The sequence below is a fragment of the Heterocephalus glaber genome, unplaced genomic scaffold, assembly GCF_053883595.1.
Source record: "Heterocephalus glaber isolate CG9 unplaced genomic scaffold, H.glaber_assembly_v1.0 deba00001561, whole genome shotgun sequence".
Lineage (NCBI taxonomy): Eukaryota > Metazoa > Chordata > Mammalia > Rodentia > Bathyergidae > Heterocephalus > Heterocephalus glaber.
In genome coordinates this window covers 11,981,387-11,996,910 of record NW_028258349.1, presented here as the reverse complement: position 1 = coordinate 11,996,910, position 15,524 = coordinate 11,981,387, and the positions used below count along the sequence as shown (strand labels likewise).

Here is a 15,524-nt window from a genome sequence, read left to right as displayed (position 1 = left end):
TTAATAGGAACTTTGTAGAATCAATGACTCATCTAAGGGAGCTTCTTTCTGGTGTCTTATGTTACTTTCAACAACACTGGGCCATGGTCCTTCAAGGTTCTGCCTGGTAGACCTTGGGGCAACCCAGTGGACCTCTGAATGGAAAGGAGAGGACTAGGATGTTTTGTAAAGGAAAGATGAGTTGGAGTGAAGCTCTTGCATTCAAAAACCTATGTCAAAGACCTGCCCTGGGCCAGGCACAGGACATCTGTTGCAGCCAAGTTCAGCAGGAGGCCAAGCAAGGCAGGAAGGACCTCAGAGGAGTTCTAGGAGCTTGTGGTGACTTTGGAGAGAACAATTTCCAGGGAGGATAGGTGTGAAGAACGATTTCTGGGAGACAGTGAAGATGAAAGATCTCTGGGCATATGAGAATTACAAATGATACTTCTTAAATGAGTGAATTCCCATCCCAACTTGATGGCTATAAGAAAACTAACTTTCTTTCTTTCTCTTTTACAACACTGGGTATTGAACCCAGGACCTTCACATTAAGCTCATCCCTAACCCTTTTTAAAAAAATCTTTATTTTGAGATAGGGTCTTGCTAGATTGCCCCAGCTGGGCTTGAACTTGTGGTCTACTTTCTTTAAACTCACCTTGGTTGGGTCTCCAGAACAGGGTCTGAACCATGGGGCTACTGTAGAAGAGTCCAACTTCTGGGCTCTGCCCAGACCAGGCTTCAGAACAACACAAGTGTGCAATGGTCTGTGAGATAGCCGGAGTAATGTGGGCCCCTGTGCCCGGCTCCCTCAAGAGCTCAGCTGGTTTTGCCCATAGTGCCTTCCACTTTGCGTTCTAAGGAGTGCTCCTTTGACTCAGGCCCCGGGAGGGTCCCCAACACCATCTTCTGTTGTCAGGCACTGGCAATCGATGTGGGCACAGCAAATGAAGAGAAAAGACGTCTTTGGAAGCCATATGCCCAGGGAGGCCTGTTTCTAGTGGGTGGGGCCAGAAAGCTAGAAAAATAATAAATAAAAACAAAAGTGAAGAGAAGCAAAGCTCTCGGGTGCCAGAATGGGGCTGGCTGAGGCTGCGGCTGTCTGAGTAATGGGTTCCACATTTGTCTGGCTCTGTTTGCAGCCACCAGGATCCAGGGTGCACAGAGGGCCTTGCAAGGGCCGGAGGGGACAGCTCAGCTGTGGCCAGACCTAGCATACCCTTGCAATGGCCTCCTCGCTGGCTGGCCACCACATGGCTGAGATGTTGCTCCGAGCTCATACTTCAGCACCCCAGCCTTCCTCCTCTCCCCAATCCCCACCCCTTCTTGAGGCTCCTGGGCTCTTGCCGGCCTGCACAGATTGTTCGTGTTATTAATGCCGTTTTCCCAGAGAGTCCATCTGGCTTTTTAATTGCTCTGGGATGGGGCTAGGATGCTTTGATAGTGAATTGGTATCTTTCCTATGTCTCCGCTTACGTCAAATGCTCCATCCACAGAGAAGGGTATGGGGGAGGGGGAGAGGTAGGGATAATGAGAAAGAAGAGAAAGCAGGACTCTTTTATAGAATCAAGAAAGTTCTTTTGAAGGTGATTTAGGGTTTAGTCCCCCCGCCCCCCGCACTGAGATTGAACCGAGGGCCTCTGCACTGAGCTACATCCTAAGCTCTTTTCCATTTTTTATTTTGAGACAGGGTCACTCTAGTCACCAAGTTGCCCAGGCTGAGCTTGAACTTGAGACCCTCCTGCCTCGTCCTCCCAGAGTGCTGGGATCACAGGTGTCTGCCACCACACATGGATGATTTATCTAAAGAGAAGAGAAGAGCAAAGGTGTCCTCTGCCCACCAGCATGGGAAAGAAACAGCTGAGATAACAACATTATCCAGTCAAGGACTCTACCCAGTATCTGCAAAAGGCCTCTGGGTGCCCTGCAAGGAGAGGCCTCTGAGCTAAGCAAAGTCAGGGTTTCTGCTCCCCCTTGACCTTTACAGTGAGGGGCCCCCTCCCCTCTTGTGAAATCAGCAGGTCCTGGAGGAGGCCTGGCAGGTTCCTGCCTGGGAAGGAGGGGGCGGGAGACCTGGGAGGGGCAGACACTTCTGGCAGTCCCAGAGGCTCTCACAGTTGTTAGGGCCAAACCCCATATTTGAAAATTCCCAGGAGATCCAAGAGATAAGGGTGACATCCGTGACAGCACTAAACCATCAGGAGGCAGCTGGTGGCAGAGGAACTGCCTCCTCCTCCCTTCTACGCTTGTTCCTGTTGAAGGCCGGCTCCCCTGAACAGTACTGTCAGGACACAGGGCTCGAGGGTGGCCCAGAGAAGGAGGCAGTCAGGCACTGCCCGTTGTGGGGACAGCCATGCAAGGCAGAAGCATCTAGGCATCTTGGGACTGTGGGTGGCACTGCCCTTACTAGGTGCTACGTCAAAGCCATTGCCTCTGGGATACCTGATACCCCTTCCCCCACTGCACTTGTCACCTTGACACCACAGCTTGGGGCTGTGAGCTCCTCAAGAGCAGGAACACAGTCTGCTTGTTCCCAGCAATGCCTCGATCCTTGGCGTGGACCCTACCATACAGTAGGCATCTGATAAATACTTGGGGTGGTTCAGTGCCAGGCTTATTGGAGTGGGTCTTCATGAAGGCTGAAGTCAGGAGAGGAACTGAGGAGAGCCCTGCAGGAAGCAGTGGGTGTCCGTCCACCAGTGATTGTCCCTGGGGGGACACCTCTGGCAGGGCTCAGAACACGCACTGGACATGTTCATCCTGTGTTCACCTTGCTTTTGGGACGGCTTTGCACTGTTCCTAAACAGTACGCACTGTCTTCTTTTAGCCCCTCTTAGAGGCCTTATTCTCCTCATCTCTTTCCTGACGCTGATGTGATTGGTTCCATCTTGTCCCCAACACAGCCCATCCTGGATCTCATGGTGCAAAGCAGAAGGGCCACCCTTTGGGAAGCTGCCAGCTTTGAAAGAGGAAGCCCCTGCAGGGAAGGCCCAGGAGGAGGGAGAGGAAGAAGGGAGGGCAAGAGGGTCGCCCCTCCCCTGTACATCCTGGGACCTGATCTGGGGGCAAAGGGGGAAGCCAAGGATCAGCCCCTCCAAACAAGAAAAACTGGAATTAGCACTGAACTCAGAGAGGGTTTGCTGGGGCCTAGCAAGCCGGGGCCTGCCCCAGCCTCTAGGCAGGTGATAGGGCTGGGCCTCCTCGGTTCCCAGGGTGGTGGGGCAGGCCACCGCCTCCTCACTGGGCTCGTGGTCTCTCTGCCAAGGGCAGTCATGGGTGAGGTGGCAGCAAAGCACAGGACAGAGGTGAGGGGGCGGAAGGGAATTATCTATGCAGGCAAATAAAGCTAAAGTTTTCAGAATTTAAAAGAATGTGTAATTTCTCAAAAATGCCCTGGCCCACATTGGTATGCCCTCTTGTGAAAAGGGATAAAACATGTTTCACCTTTTACCCTTGGAGAGGGGGAAGATACTGAAAGCAACAGCAGCCTCCTGAGCTGATGCTTTCTAGGCCTCCTGGACTAAGGCAGGGGTGAAATCCACCTTCCCTAGGTTGGCTGTCCCTGCTGCAGGGGGATGCTGGGGTGCCTGTCCTAATGGGACGATCATCAGGTCTCAGCCTCCTGCTTGGTACAGGATCTGCAGGTGGATGCTGGGGCTGCCTGCTGTGCGAGAAGTGTGCAGGGAGGGGTCAGGCCCTGGCTGGCTGGGCAGGACCGATGTGGAGGATGAGACAGAGGGGGGCTCAGCCTGCACGCTGCCCTTCTGGGCATCACTGGAGTAGGAGGAAGTCCTATGGCTCAGGGACAGTGAGGGCAAGTGGGAGGGGTGGAGGGTCTGGCCACTCCAGGCCTCTTCCTGCCGGCCCAGGGTCCTAACAGAGGGCTGGAGCTAAGGCAGGCGTGAGCCAGGCTGCTCTGAAGCTGGAGCCCAGTGATTTGGAGGTGTGACCAAAGGTGTGAGCCTGGAGGTGCTGTGTGGGCCTGCCTTCTCTGGGCCCCTCTTCTCCCAGGCCACACCACGGCCTCAGCCCCACGCACCTCTCTGAGACACCCCCCCCACACCCCTTTCCTTCACAGGACTCTTCCTTTGGGCTCTACAGAGTCTCAGCCTGGAGCCTTGTTCTCCATCCGTTATTTGTCTTGGTTGGGGGAAGTCACCCCCTCAAGGTAAAGAGGGGCTCAAGAGATGCTAATTCATCAAGATCTCAGCCAGATAAAATGCTGTGATTATTTACAAATGTGACCTGGCCCATAGAAAACCTTGGAAGTAGCTTTGTTCTAGTTTTAAAAAGACACCAAAATTCACTTTGATATGTTTATATTATAGATATAATACATAAAACATTTAACACGAAACTCTATGCTTTCCCCCAAAGAGGCCAAGTGGTCCTTCCCTGCTCCTAGCCTCGGCGATGTGTACACACTGGCCAGAGGGCACTTCCTTCCAGACCCGGAGCCAGGGCCTCTTGGGGGACAAGCCTGCGGGCAGCCCCAGCCAGAGGTAGTGGAGGCCCAGGAGGCCCACAACCCAGGACAGGGAAAGCCTAGGGGGAAGGGGAAGCCCTTCTGACCTCATTGGTTCCCCGGGGGGGGGCAAAAGCAACCCCAAAACCAAAAGGAAAGAGAGGCTCAGTCTCTCCCCCGAGCCGCTGATGGAGAGTCTCATTTTGGCAAGTATCTGAGCAAAACCAAACCAAAACAAAAACCAAATAAAATGGTGGTTTAGCATAGACGTGCACATTCACATTGCACAAGGCACTGCTGGGACACAGAGGCCAGATACAAGTGTTGATATCGGCTGATAAAGCAAAATATTTGGAAAGCTTGTCATAACTCCGGTCCCTCTGGGATGGACTGATTGTGCTTCATGTTCGTTCGGCAATGCTGGTGACATACAGTACAGACAAGGCCGACAGTCCCAGTATCCCTCTACCCTCCCACCCCAAGACCACATCTCTTCTCCACCAGGTCACCACCCCCCTAGAACACCAGTCCTTAGGGCCAACTCAGGACCTAGCTTTCTAGTGGGACTGGGGTTGGGGGTCTCCTGCTAGCCCCCTGGTGAGTGCTAACCCAAGCAGCCCCACAAGTTGTAGCCTGACATGGGGTAGGTGGAGGTGAGAGAGGCAAGGAATCTCGGCCCGCCACCTCCGGCTTAGAACTAGGATAAAACCTTATGTTCGAAGCCTCCTCCCCTCTATGGACAGCACAGCACGGAGGAGCGGTAAGGCTAGATGGTTAGGATCTCAGCTTCCTGATGGGCCTGCACCCTGCCTTCTCTCCTGGGGACTTCCTGCAGCCTCAGAGGAGGCAGGAACCCTCCAAATAAAATATCAAGGCACGTGTTTGCTCCCCCTACTTGGTAGGAATCAGAGCGAGTTTGCATTTCCAAGGCACAAGGTTATTCCTTAATACTAGAGTCGCTGGGCTCCCAGCTCGGCCCCAAGAATTCTCCCCTGTCCCAGGGAGAAACCACCATCTCATTCCCTCATTTTAAACGCACCAAGTCCGGCCAGAGAAAGGGAAGGGACACTCGGAGCAGGCCAGGCTTTCAGGAGGCACCGGAATGTCTTAGTCGTGGCTCGCAGGGCCCGGGAGGCCTTGAGATCCGGCGACCCGAAACCACTCCCCGGGTCCCGGCAAGGGCCGGCCCAGGGCGATCTGCTGCCGCGCGCTTCACGCGCAGTTGCTCATGGCCTTGACCAAGGAGCTCTCCGGCAATTGGCGGAAGATGTCCCGCAGGGTGTCCAGTTCGCGGCTCAGCTGTTCCACCCGCTTGCGCAGGCGGTCATTGTCACTGGTCAGCTCCAGCACCTTCTGCTGCGTCTCCACGTTGCGCTGCTTCGCCTTGTCACGGCTCTTTCGCACCGCGATGTTGTTGCGCTCGCGCCTCACCCGGTACTCGTTGCTGTTCTTGTCCACCGACTTCTTGCCCTTCCCCGCGCCTGTGCGGAGGTCAGGGTGCGCGGACGCCAGCCCCTTGAGCGCGACGCCCGGGCCTGGCAGGCCGGCGGCGCCGAGCGCGGGCGCCGAGTGCGGGCTGGGCACGGGCGTGGGCGGCGGCGTGGGGTGGCCGGGCTGCAGGTGCATGGTGGTCTGCCCGCAGTGCGCGATCTGGAACTGCAGGTGCGGCGCGGCCAGGTGAGCGGGCGGCGGGTGCGCGTGAGGCGGCGGCGGCGGCGGCGGCGCCTGGTAAGGGAAGAGGCCGGCCAGCGCCAGCTGCTTCGCCTCGTCCTCTTCGCGGGGCTCCTGCTTGATCACCAGCGGCCGCAGCGCGGGCGCCGCGACGCGCTCGTACAGGGGCTCCAGCCTGCCGTCCAGGTAGCCGCCCGTCGCGCAGCCGTAGCCGGGCTGGGGCCCGTGCGCCCCCCCGGACATGACGGCGCCGCCCGGGCCCGCCGGGGCGCCCGGATAGTCAAAGTCACCGCCTGCTCCTGCGGGGCCCGCGGCCGCCTTGGCCTTCTCCTGCTGCCGGCTGTGCTGGAACAGGTCGGCCAGGAACTCGTCGTTGAAGGCGGCCGGGTCGATGTAGGCGCTGATGTCGATGGACGTCTCGTGTTCGCAGATGCCGCCCAGCGGCTCCGGGGCGGCAGGTGGGGCAGGGGGGTGCGCGGGGCCTGCGCCCCGGGAAAAGCCGAAGGCGGCGCTGCTGGGCGCGTGCGGGGGGCTCTGGAGGTGGCTGCTCATCGGGGGCCGCGGCTCCGCCTCGTAGAAGTCGGCCGACTCCATGGGACAGCTAGAGTGCTCCCGGCATGGCGAGCCTCGGCGGCCTCCAGCCTGCGCGGGGCGCCGCCGCGTCCACCGCCCACCCGGAGCCCTTCCTCGCTCGCGCCCGCGCAGCTCCGGGTCGCGAATGGCCAGGCCCGCGCGAACCCCGCTTTTATACCGGGTCAGCCGTCGCCCCCTGGTGTCCAAGCCGCTCTCTGACCAAGGGCGAGGGCAGAGCGGAGCCTGCCGGGTCTTAGCGCCCGCCTCTCGGAAGGGCCGCGAGCGGTGAGGGAGCGCAGAGGCGGTGGCGCAACGCCCACTGCCTCCAGCGCGCGAGCCGAAGCTTGGAGGCCGTGCTGCGCCGCACCGCCGACGAGCGGTTCCCTCGCGCACTCGTGGCGGCCCACCCCATCGGCCTCCGCAAAGCATTCACTTCCAGCTAACAGCCGGAGAGCCCGGAGCACCCAGAGGGCGCGCCGGGGATCGGTGGAGGACGAGTCTCGGTCCTCAGAACCAGGCCTGTCCCAGAGCGCGGTGTCTGTCCCAGAGCGCGGAGCGGCGGGGACAGCTTCCGACCCGCCACCCGGCGCACACCGCCGAGGAGAGAGACCCGGAGAGCGGAGACTCGGCGACTGCTAGTTCTGATCTCCAAGCGACCCCTCAGATGCCATTCAGAAGCCCCTCTCGCCCGCCTGCCTCTGAGTACCATACTGCGAGGTCCCACGGGCCGGGCAGCGCAGGGCACTAGGACCCTGCGGGGTACTGAGGCGGCCGCGACTCGGGAACCTGGCGGACCGAGCCGGTCCAGCCGCCCTGGAAAACTTTCTTTTAAATTACTTCTCCAGGCCGGAGCGCGGGGGTTGTTAAGGCGCGGGAGGCCCGTGCTGCTTTCGGCCAATTTTTTCTTTCCGGATGGGCAGGTGGTCGCCCGAGATGGGCCGAGCTGGACCGAGCTGGACACCCGTGCGAGCGCACGGGGAGAAGGCAGGCACGGGGAGAGGGGAGGCGAGCTTGACTTCAGGACCGGGATCCCGTGGCGAATCCCATAATCCGCGTGGCCCAAAGCCGCAGCTTTCGTCCCTCACTGTCAATTCAGGGGCGCGCCCACGGCCGGAGCTGGGGTGTCAGGGAGCCAGGGCCAAGGGGCCGGAGCACCCACTTGGAGGACTCTGCCGCCTGGCTCTCGGGGCCCAGGGTCCCCAGGATCCTCTGTCTCTTAGGGCACGCGCCGTCCCCGTGCTCAGTGCTGCGCATGGAGGAGTTGCGGCGCTGTCTCCCCGGCCACGTGGCGGCCCGCCCCAGGGCGAGGTTCGGTGGTGGGCAGGTGGGGCCTCGGGAGCACTTGAGTCTCCAGCTTCCACCTGGCTCAGCCCCTGGGGCTTCTTGAGCCGAGGCCCGTTGTCTCCTCACCTTCTGACCCCCTAGTGCTGGCTGGAGGTGTGCCTGCCTGGGAATCCTCGGCCGCGCAGGTGGAGACCCCGCGAAGCGCTTTCTTAGGTCTGGCGAGACGCTACGACCCTCCCAGGGGCCCAAAAGGAGGCGCAGCTGAAAACACGGCCAGGGAGGCCCAAGCTTCCACTGCGGTGACCGCAAAGAACAACTTTGTCTGGGGAACGCATCCTGTGCTTTAATCAAGTTCCTATTCAACATATTCCCGATGATTAATGACCCAACTGCTTCATCTTGGGTCCAGAGCTCATAAACAAGATATTTTTAACTTGATGCATTTGGGCAGAGGGAAGAAAAAAGCATATACGTTAAATAACCTGATGGGAGCTGAGGATCGCCGTCTGTGCCAGATGCTGGGCCCGTTAACACACCATGCACCTGTAGAGAGAGCTGCAGGGAAATCAGAACTCGAAGAGGGATTTTCAGCTCTTTTTGTAGTGCCAAGAATGCTGCTGATGTCCTGTCCTAGCAGCAGAGATGCAGGGAGGAAAGTGACACCTGTTTCACCCACAGTTGCCCTTGCCTGTGCAGGGAGAGGAACTTGTTTTAGGACTGGAAGAAATCCCAGATAAGGGGGCCTGAGGAGTGTGTGGGGTGAGAGAGGCAGGGAGTGGGTCCCCACCTCAAGGGCTGCAGGCCTTCGGATAGCAGAAACAGTCTTCACCTAGGCCTGACCATGGGGAAGTGACCCCTGGCCCCTGGTGGCCCAGAACATGGCAGGAGGCAGAAGGTCAGACCGAGTCTGCTGGCAGGAGGGGATGGGGAAGAGCAGAGGATAGGGCTTTGTCATTAACTCACCCAGCGTGTTAGAGACACGAATGGAGTTTAAGGACGGTTGTGTTTTTGAGCATGGTGGCGCATGCCTGTAATCCCAGCACTTCTGAGGATGAGGCAGGAGGATCGCTGCTATTTTGAGGCCAGCCTGAGCAACATAGTGAGTTCAAGGCCAGTCTAAACTACATAGGGAGACACTGTCTCAAACAAACAAAAAACAAGCAAACAAATAAAAGGATGGATGACTATGACAAAGGGACATCCTGCCCTGGTGACTATGGGGCTCTGGAGGAGGCAGCCACTAATGCTGTCTGGAGAGGTGCTGTAGACTGAATCCTATCCCTCCAAGATTCAAAACCCCCCATGTGGTAATATTTAGAGATAAAGCTTTTCGGAGGTAAAGATAAGTGAAGTCCTGAGGGTGCAGTCCTAATCAGGTAGAATCAGTGACCTTATAAGGAATGCCCTGGCACTTTGGGAGGCTGAAATAGGGTTGCAAGGTTGAGTCCAGCCTGGGCAATTTAGCAATTAGTAGGTCAATGTGAAACCCCTCGGTTTAATCCCACCTACCACACACATACACGTCCATATGCGCATAGGGAGAGAATATGGTCATCTCCCAGCCGGGAAGGGAGACCTCATCAGAACCCCACCATACTGCATAATGGAACCTGGATCTCAGATTTCCAACCTCCAAAGCTGTGGAAAGCAAATGTCTATGGGTTACACCCCTCAGTCTGCATCATCCCACGGTGGACGGTATGAGAAAGGGTGAGAGAAGGCTTCATGCAGGAATAGACCTTGGAGCTGCGCGTTGAAGAGCGAGCCGGAATTTGCCAGAAGGATACAGAAGGCAGGACTTTCTAGGAGGAAGGACACCAGGTGCAAAGGTGGAGAGGCTACAAGTACCTGGCGTGTTCTGGTAACAAAGGACAAGATGTTTGACTGACTGGAGTTTGGGGCCAGCTGGGGAGGGGCTGAGATAAGGCTGATCCACAGACAGGGCTGGGTTGACGGCCAAGGTCATTCCTGGTGAAGGAAAAAAGCCTTATCTCATGGGTTGATGTCCTCCAGTGTTTAGCAGGGAGCCTTGTCGTCCCATTGAGTGAGAGGGAGTCCTCCTACAGGTGGTCCTGATTTTTGAGGGCTGTGAGATGAAGCTTGTTTCTAGAGGGATTCAATGCTAACCATTTTGAGAAGACAAACAGCCCTAGGAACTTATATTTTGATTCAACTTCCTAATATGATGCATGGAAGAGACTTAGTACATAAATTTGAAAATCTATCAAATTCTGAATAGTAAAAATGGAACTAATCCTTCCAATGTAATTTTGTAACTTAATCTAAAGCTAGAGTGTGGAGGTGGGCCGGGAATTTAGCTCAGTGGCTCTGTCGCCTGTCTCGCAAGCGCAAGGTCCCAAGTTCGATCCCCGGTACCAAAAAAAAAAAAAAAAAAAAAGATAATAATAGAGTGTGGAGGTAAGATTGGTTGCTCCAAAGCAGGACAAATAAGATTTAAAAAGAAAAACCAAGCTACAGTTTCCAGGCCCAGCTGAGCTCTGCTTAGAGGAGTATCTGATATGATATATCTAATATGAGCCAGGCATGGTGGCGTATGCTTATAATCCCTGCTCTGGGAGGTTGAGTCAGGAGCATCACAAGTTCAAGCCCACCCTAGGCAACTTAGTGAAAATGCTGTCTCAGAATAAAAAATAAAAATATAAAAAGGCTGAGGATGTAGTTCAGTGCAAAAGCCCTGAGTTCAATCCCCAGTAGTGAAAAAAATATATATACTGTTCCACAGACTCAACAACATAGTCTCAAAAATACTTTAAAACTTAGACCAAAAAAAATTAAAATATTAGTTTTTTTTTAATTACAAATGCATTCTCGATTGAGTTTTACACAAATTCATTTTATGTTTTAGGTATCAACAGGGGAAGTATAAGAACCCAATGGACGATCAACCAAAAGTCAAGTGTTTCCTATCAACAAAGAGCACTTAGAAGGCCCTTCTAACCCATTAACACACCCTATGTCCCCAGGAGACCCAGTGGTGGGGGGGACTCAGCTCCATTTAAACACCTAACACCTGGCTTACTAGCTGTGGGACCTTGGATACGTTACTGCACTTCTCCGACAATAAATCACTGTAGAGCTGTGGGAAGAATTAGGGAGAATATAGGTACCAAAGTGTCTTCCTCAGATGCCGTTGATGCTTGCTTGATAAATATGAGCCTACTAGATTTTCCCTTACACCCTCTTCCTCTCTAGAAACACACTTTTGAAGTTGTACTTTCCTCCAGAAACTTAAATATATTAATATTAATATAATATTAAAGAACTTATTTCAACACAGTTATCAAATTTCCAGCAGCACATGAGAACCAGGGTTCTCAGTGTGGTCTAGATAGAGCAACACACCTAGAAATTGTAATTCTTTCTGCAGAGCATTCTAAGGCATAATTAATTCCATCACTGTGAACTTAAAGTTATTTAGCTGTTGGGAAAGATAACTGTAGAGCACGGATACCGTCAACATCACAGCCATGAGTTCTCAGGGCTATAAGAAAACACACTGTTCAAATCATAAGAATCAGCACTTTCCAACTTTCTCTGAATATCCTTCTACCATAGTATGTGTGTGGCTTCTTTCATTGTTAATCTTATTAGTTTACATGCAGCAGACAGCTGATAAGGAATGGCAGGCACCAAAGATTCTGGAAAAAATATTGAATCAAAATGTAAAATTTAGAAAAATTTATTATGTTAATTTTGTTTAGCAAACTAGGAAAAGTCTCTTATTCTGCTTTTGTGAACAACTCCTTGGGTGGATGATGGGCCCTAGAACTTCCCATCCAGCATTTAGGAAATGCTGCCGAGCAGCCGTGGGCATGGGTGGGTACACTGTGTACAGCCCTGATCCCATCTGTTTGAATATTAAAAGTTACCAAACTGAGAAACTGTTAGATAAAATATGTTCTGTCTTCCGGTCTTCACAAATATCACCTTTAGAATGTTCTAGAAGACCAGATATAGATTTAGAATTTGACTGGAACACGCTGATGTTGAGAGAGTCAGTCAGCCCCCTCTTCCTCCCATTCCCTGTCCCATACCCTCTTGGAGGGCCCTTAGGTTCTTAGGAAGGTATAAATTCCCAGCACGTGGGCTCAAATGCTGCCCGTGCCCCTTGAAAATTGCCATGTCCTCCCCCTGTCACCTTTTGGATCTAGGGAGGTGCACACAGGCTGCCACCTGCTAAAGAGGCCCTTGTAGGCCCAGGCAGCTAGCTTTGGGCTGTTGGAGCAGGAAATTCCTTGGTTTAAGGGGAAGGAGCTCCAGAGGAGGTGTGAGTGGGACTCTGCTGTGGGCCTTGTGCTTGGGTCTGACAGTGGGCTGGGCATACACTGGGAGAGTCCCAGCATTCTGGAGTCCGGCCCTTACACAGTGACTGTAGGGGAGCAGTGGCCCTCCGGGGTCCCCACCTTGTCTGGAGCTCCTTCCCCTCCTCCTTCTCTTTGCAGTACTGGGGATTGAATCCAGGGCTTTTGTACTGAGCTACATCCCCAGCCCTTTTTACTGATTTTTTATTTTGAGACGGAGTCTCACTAAGTTGCCTAGGCTGAGCTAGAACTTGCTTTCTTCCTGGAATTACAGGTGTCCTGGCTGGTCCCTGCTTCTGCAGGCAGACATGGCAGTGAGCAAGAACCCCAAACCTGAATCCCCAGGCCATCCATCCCTCCTCTCCATCTCCCCTTCGGCACTCAGCTTGGAGCCACCGTGCTCCTCCCCTGGACCCTGCACAGCCTCCGACTGACTGGTCTTCCTGCCTCCTTGTCCTGTGAGTCTCTCAGTAGGGCAACCTGAGTTATCTCTAAACAGCACCCTCAGATCTTGCTACTGTCCACTTCAATCCTTCCTTGACCACCCCGTGTCTGTGGAAGAAACCCCAGTGGACTCACCTGGTCATGGGCCCTGCAGAAATCAGCCCTTACCTCGCCTCACCCTCCTCCTCTCCCTGGCTCCGCACTGTGCTCTGCCAAGCAGAGGTCTCCCAGCCTCGGGTGCTGCCCTCTCCTCTTCTTGCCGCCTGGAATGTTCTCCCCAGGTTGGCACAACTCCTTCCTTCCTGACATTTGAGTATCACCTTCTCAGAAAGTTTCCTCTCAGGTGCAAGCTCCACACTAGCTGTCCCTCCCCCACCACTCCTTAGGCCATTGTGTGTTTTATTTTCCTCCTAGCACTCTCAGAAAAATGGTCTTGTTTACTTCTTTCACTTGTTCCTTATCTGGCTTCCCCCACTAGAATGCCAGCTCCACAAAGGCAGGGACCTTGTCCGTCCTGTTCTGCATATTTCCAGAGCTAGAACAGGCCTTGGCTTAGGGGAGAGCCTCAGATATTTGTTGAATGAACACAGAATGGATTCTGTTGAAGAAAACTTCGACCCAGCCACCCTCCTGGAACTCAGTGCATTCCCAAGCCTAGGAGGGCTGCTTGGGGGTGGCCTTGAAGGATGCTGGAGAAGACCGGACCCCCTGGGTCAGGGCCTCCCAGGGCAAACCAATCTGGAGCCTCCTGAAGCAGGTCCAGGCAAGACTGCCAAGGCTTGGAGAGCCTGCACCGTTCTTCTGGGCCAACTCCAAAGAGCTCCCCGCCCCCCCACCTTAGGCAGATGCAGCCCCCAAGGGCTTGGCTGAGCAAATCATGCCTTTGTTGGGAGGGAAAAGGGCCTCTTTTCTCTGGGGGAATCCAGGCAGGGTACAAGTCTTGGTGAGTGGAGGCCCCCTGAGGTGGACCCTGAAGTGCTCCTCCCTCTGGCTCCAGAGCAGCCCTGTCTGTAGGGTGCTGCTGGGAGGGTGCTCTGGAAGTGGCTGCCTGGGGAAGTGCCTACCCTCCACCCCCTGGAAAATGGGGTGACCCCCAGAGGGCTCCTGTGGGAGTTGGGGTGCTCCAGCCTGGACTACGGGCTCAACAGGCCCCACTGCTGCAACCCTTCCTGCGCCTGAGCACCCACCATTCTGACCCAGTTCCTTCTCCTTGCTGATTCCAAGGATTTATGCCTCAAGGTTCATTTTAAACAAAACAATCCTAAGCAAAATAAGAAGCCAAATTTTGTGAAAAGTCAAAAGAGATTTTAGGTGCTGGTGGCATGAAGGCCCCAATTCTAGTCCTGTGACCTTTTGATTATACTTGGCTCCCCTAAGTCTGAGCCCCTTAACAGTGTGTGTAAAGTGTTCCCCAAATGCAGACAGTGAGTGCAGCTACGAGAAATGAGTTGTACACAGTGGGGTACTTGCTATGTTTCTAAATTCCACATCTGTTCAAGCACATTAATTGGGGCCCAGTTTCTCTCACAGGAAGTCATTATCAGGTCCTGCTATGGTCTGTGACATACACTGTTAACTTACAGATTGAAAAAACAGATTCAAGCCAGGAATGGTGGTACACACCTGTAATCTCACCTACTCAGGAGGCTGAGGCAGGAGAATCACACAAGTTCAAGCCTGGGAAACTTAGCAAGACACTCTTAAAAAAATTAAAAGGTCTGGAGCTGCAGTTCAGTGGTAAAGTGCCCCTGGGTTTGATCCTTAGTGCCGCGGAAACAACACAAAACAAAAATCCAGATTGCAAAGGTTACCATTCTTGACATACAAAATGAATTCCAAACTGACATAGTTACAGAATATCATGTAGCTTCCACTTTCTGAAGAAAAACTCATTAAATATATATACATATATATGTATATGTATATATATTTGTAGGCATATAGAAAGAACCTAGGAAGACTGAACACCAAACTGTTAACAGGCTTTCTGCCTTTGTAGGAAAGGGAATAACTTCAACTTTGTAATTTATATACTTATATATATATTAGGTTTTTTTTTTTTGGTGCTGAGGATTGAACTTGGGACCTTGCACTTGCGAGGCAGGTGGCAGAACCACTGAGCTAAATCCCTGGCTTATGTTAGATTTTTTTTTTAAAAGATGAGTATGTGAATAAATAGGATACACGTGTAAATACCGAATAGTTCCTCTAGTGTGAGAGACTGAAAGTGTAAATAAGGACTAAAAGGTATAATAGATAATGTGAAATAGGAAGAAAAGGGGCAAAGGGGAAGGGGAATTGGGAGGGGTAGGGGAAAGGAAAGAAGGGAATGGAATTAATATAAGAAAATGAAAAAATGGAAACAAAATCTTTGTAAATAGGGAGGGATGGAGGGGTTGAAGGGAGGGCAGGGGAATGGGGAAAAAATAAGAACCAAGAGAGATTATGTAAAGGTGTAAATTTCCAATGATGAATGTTATTATATTGTATACCTAAAATGTACCAATAAAATTAATTTTAAAAAGATGAGTATGTATTTATTAGTTTTATAAGCTATATGAATAGTTTAAGTCATCTTAATTTTATAGTTTTATAACTTTTGTAGTTTTATAAACTATAAAATACTTTTAACTCATCTTAATTTACTCCACAAATAATGCTGCAATTGATTGCATAGTTTTGTAATAACTTCAAAATATTTTCCAATGACCATGTTCTCCAAATAAAAAAATTTGGAAACATGTTCTAAGAATGGATTTTTTTTCAGATTTGTGAGTTTTCACATATGA

General features: G+C 52.9%; 1 protein-coding gene across 1 annotated transcript; it reads right to left on the bottom strand.

Moving 5' to 3' along the window:
* Window positions 1-4,278: 4,278 nt before the first annotated feature.
* Window positions 4,279-12,991, bottom strand: Cebpa (CCAAT enhancer binding protein alpha). Its single transcript, XM_004858916.3, has one exon. It carries the CDS (start codon window positions 7,112-7,114, stop codon window positions 5,654-5,656), a length of 1,461 nt encoding a protein of 486 aa, XP_004858973.1. The 5' UTR covers window positions 7,115-12,991; the 3' UTR covers window positions 4,279-5,653.
* Window positions 12,992-15,524: the final 2,533 nt, after the last annotated feature.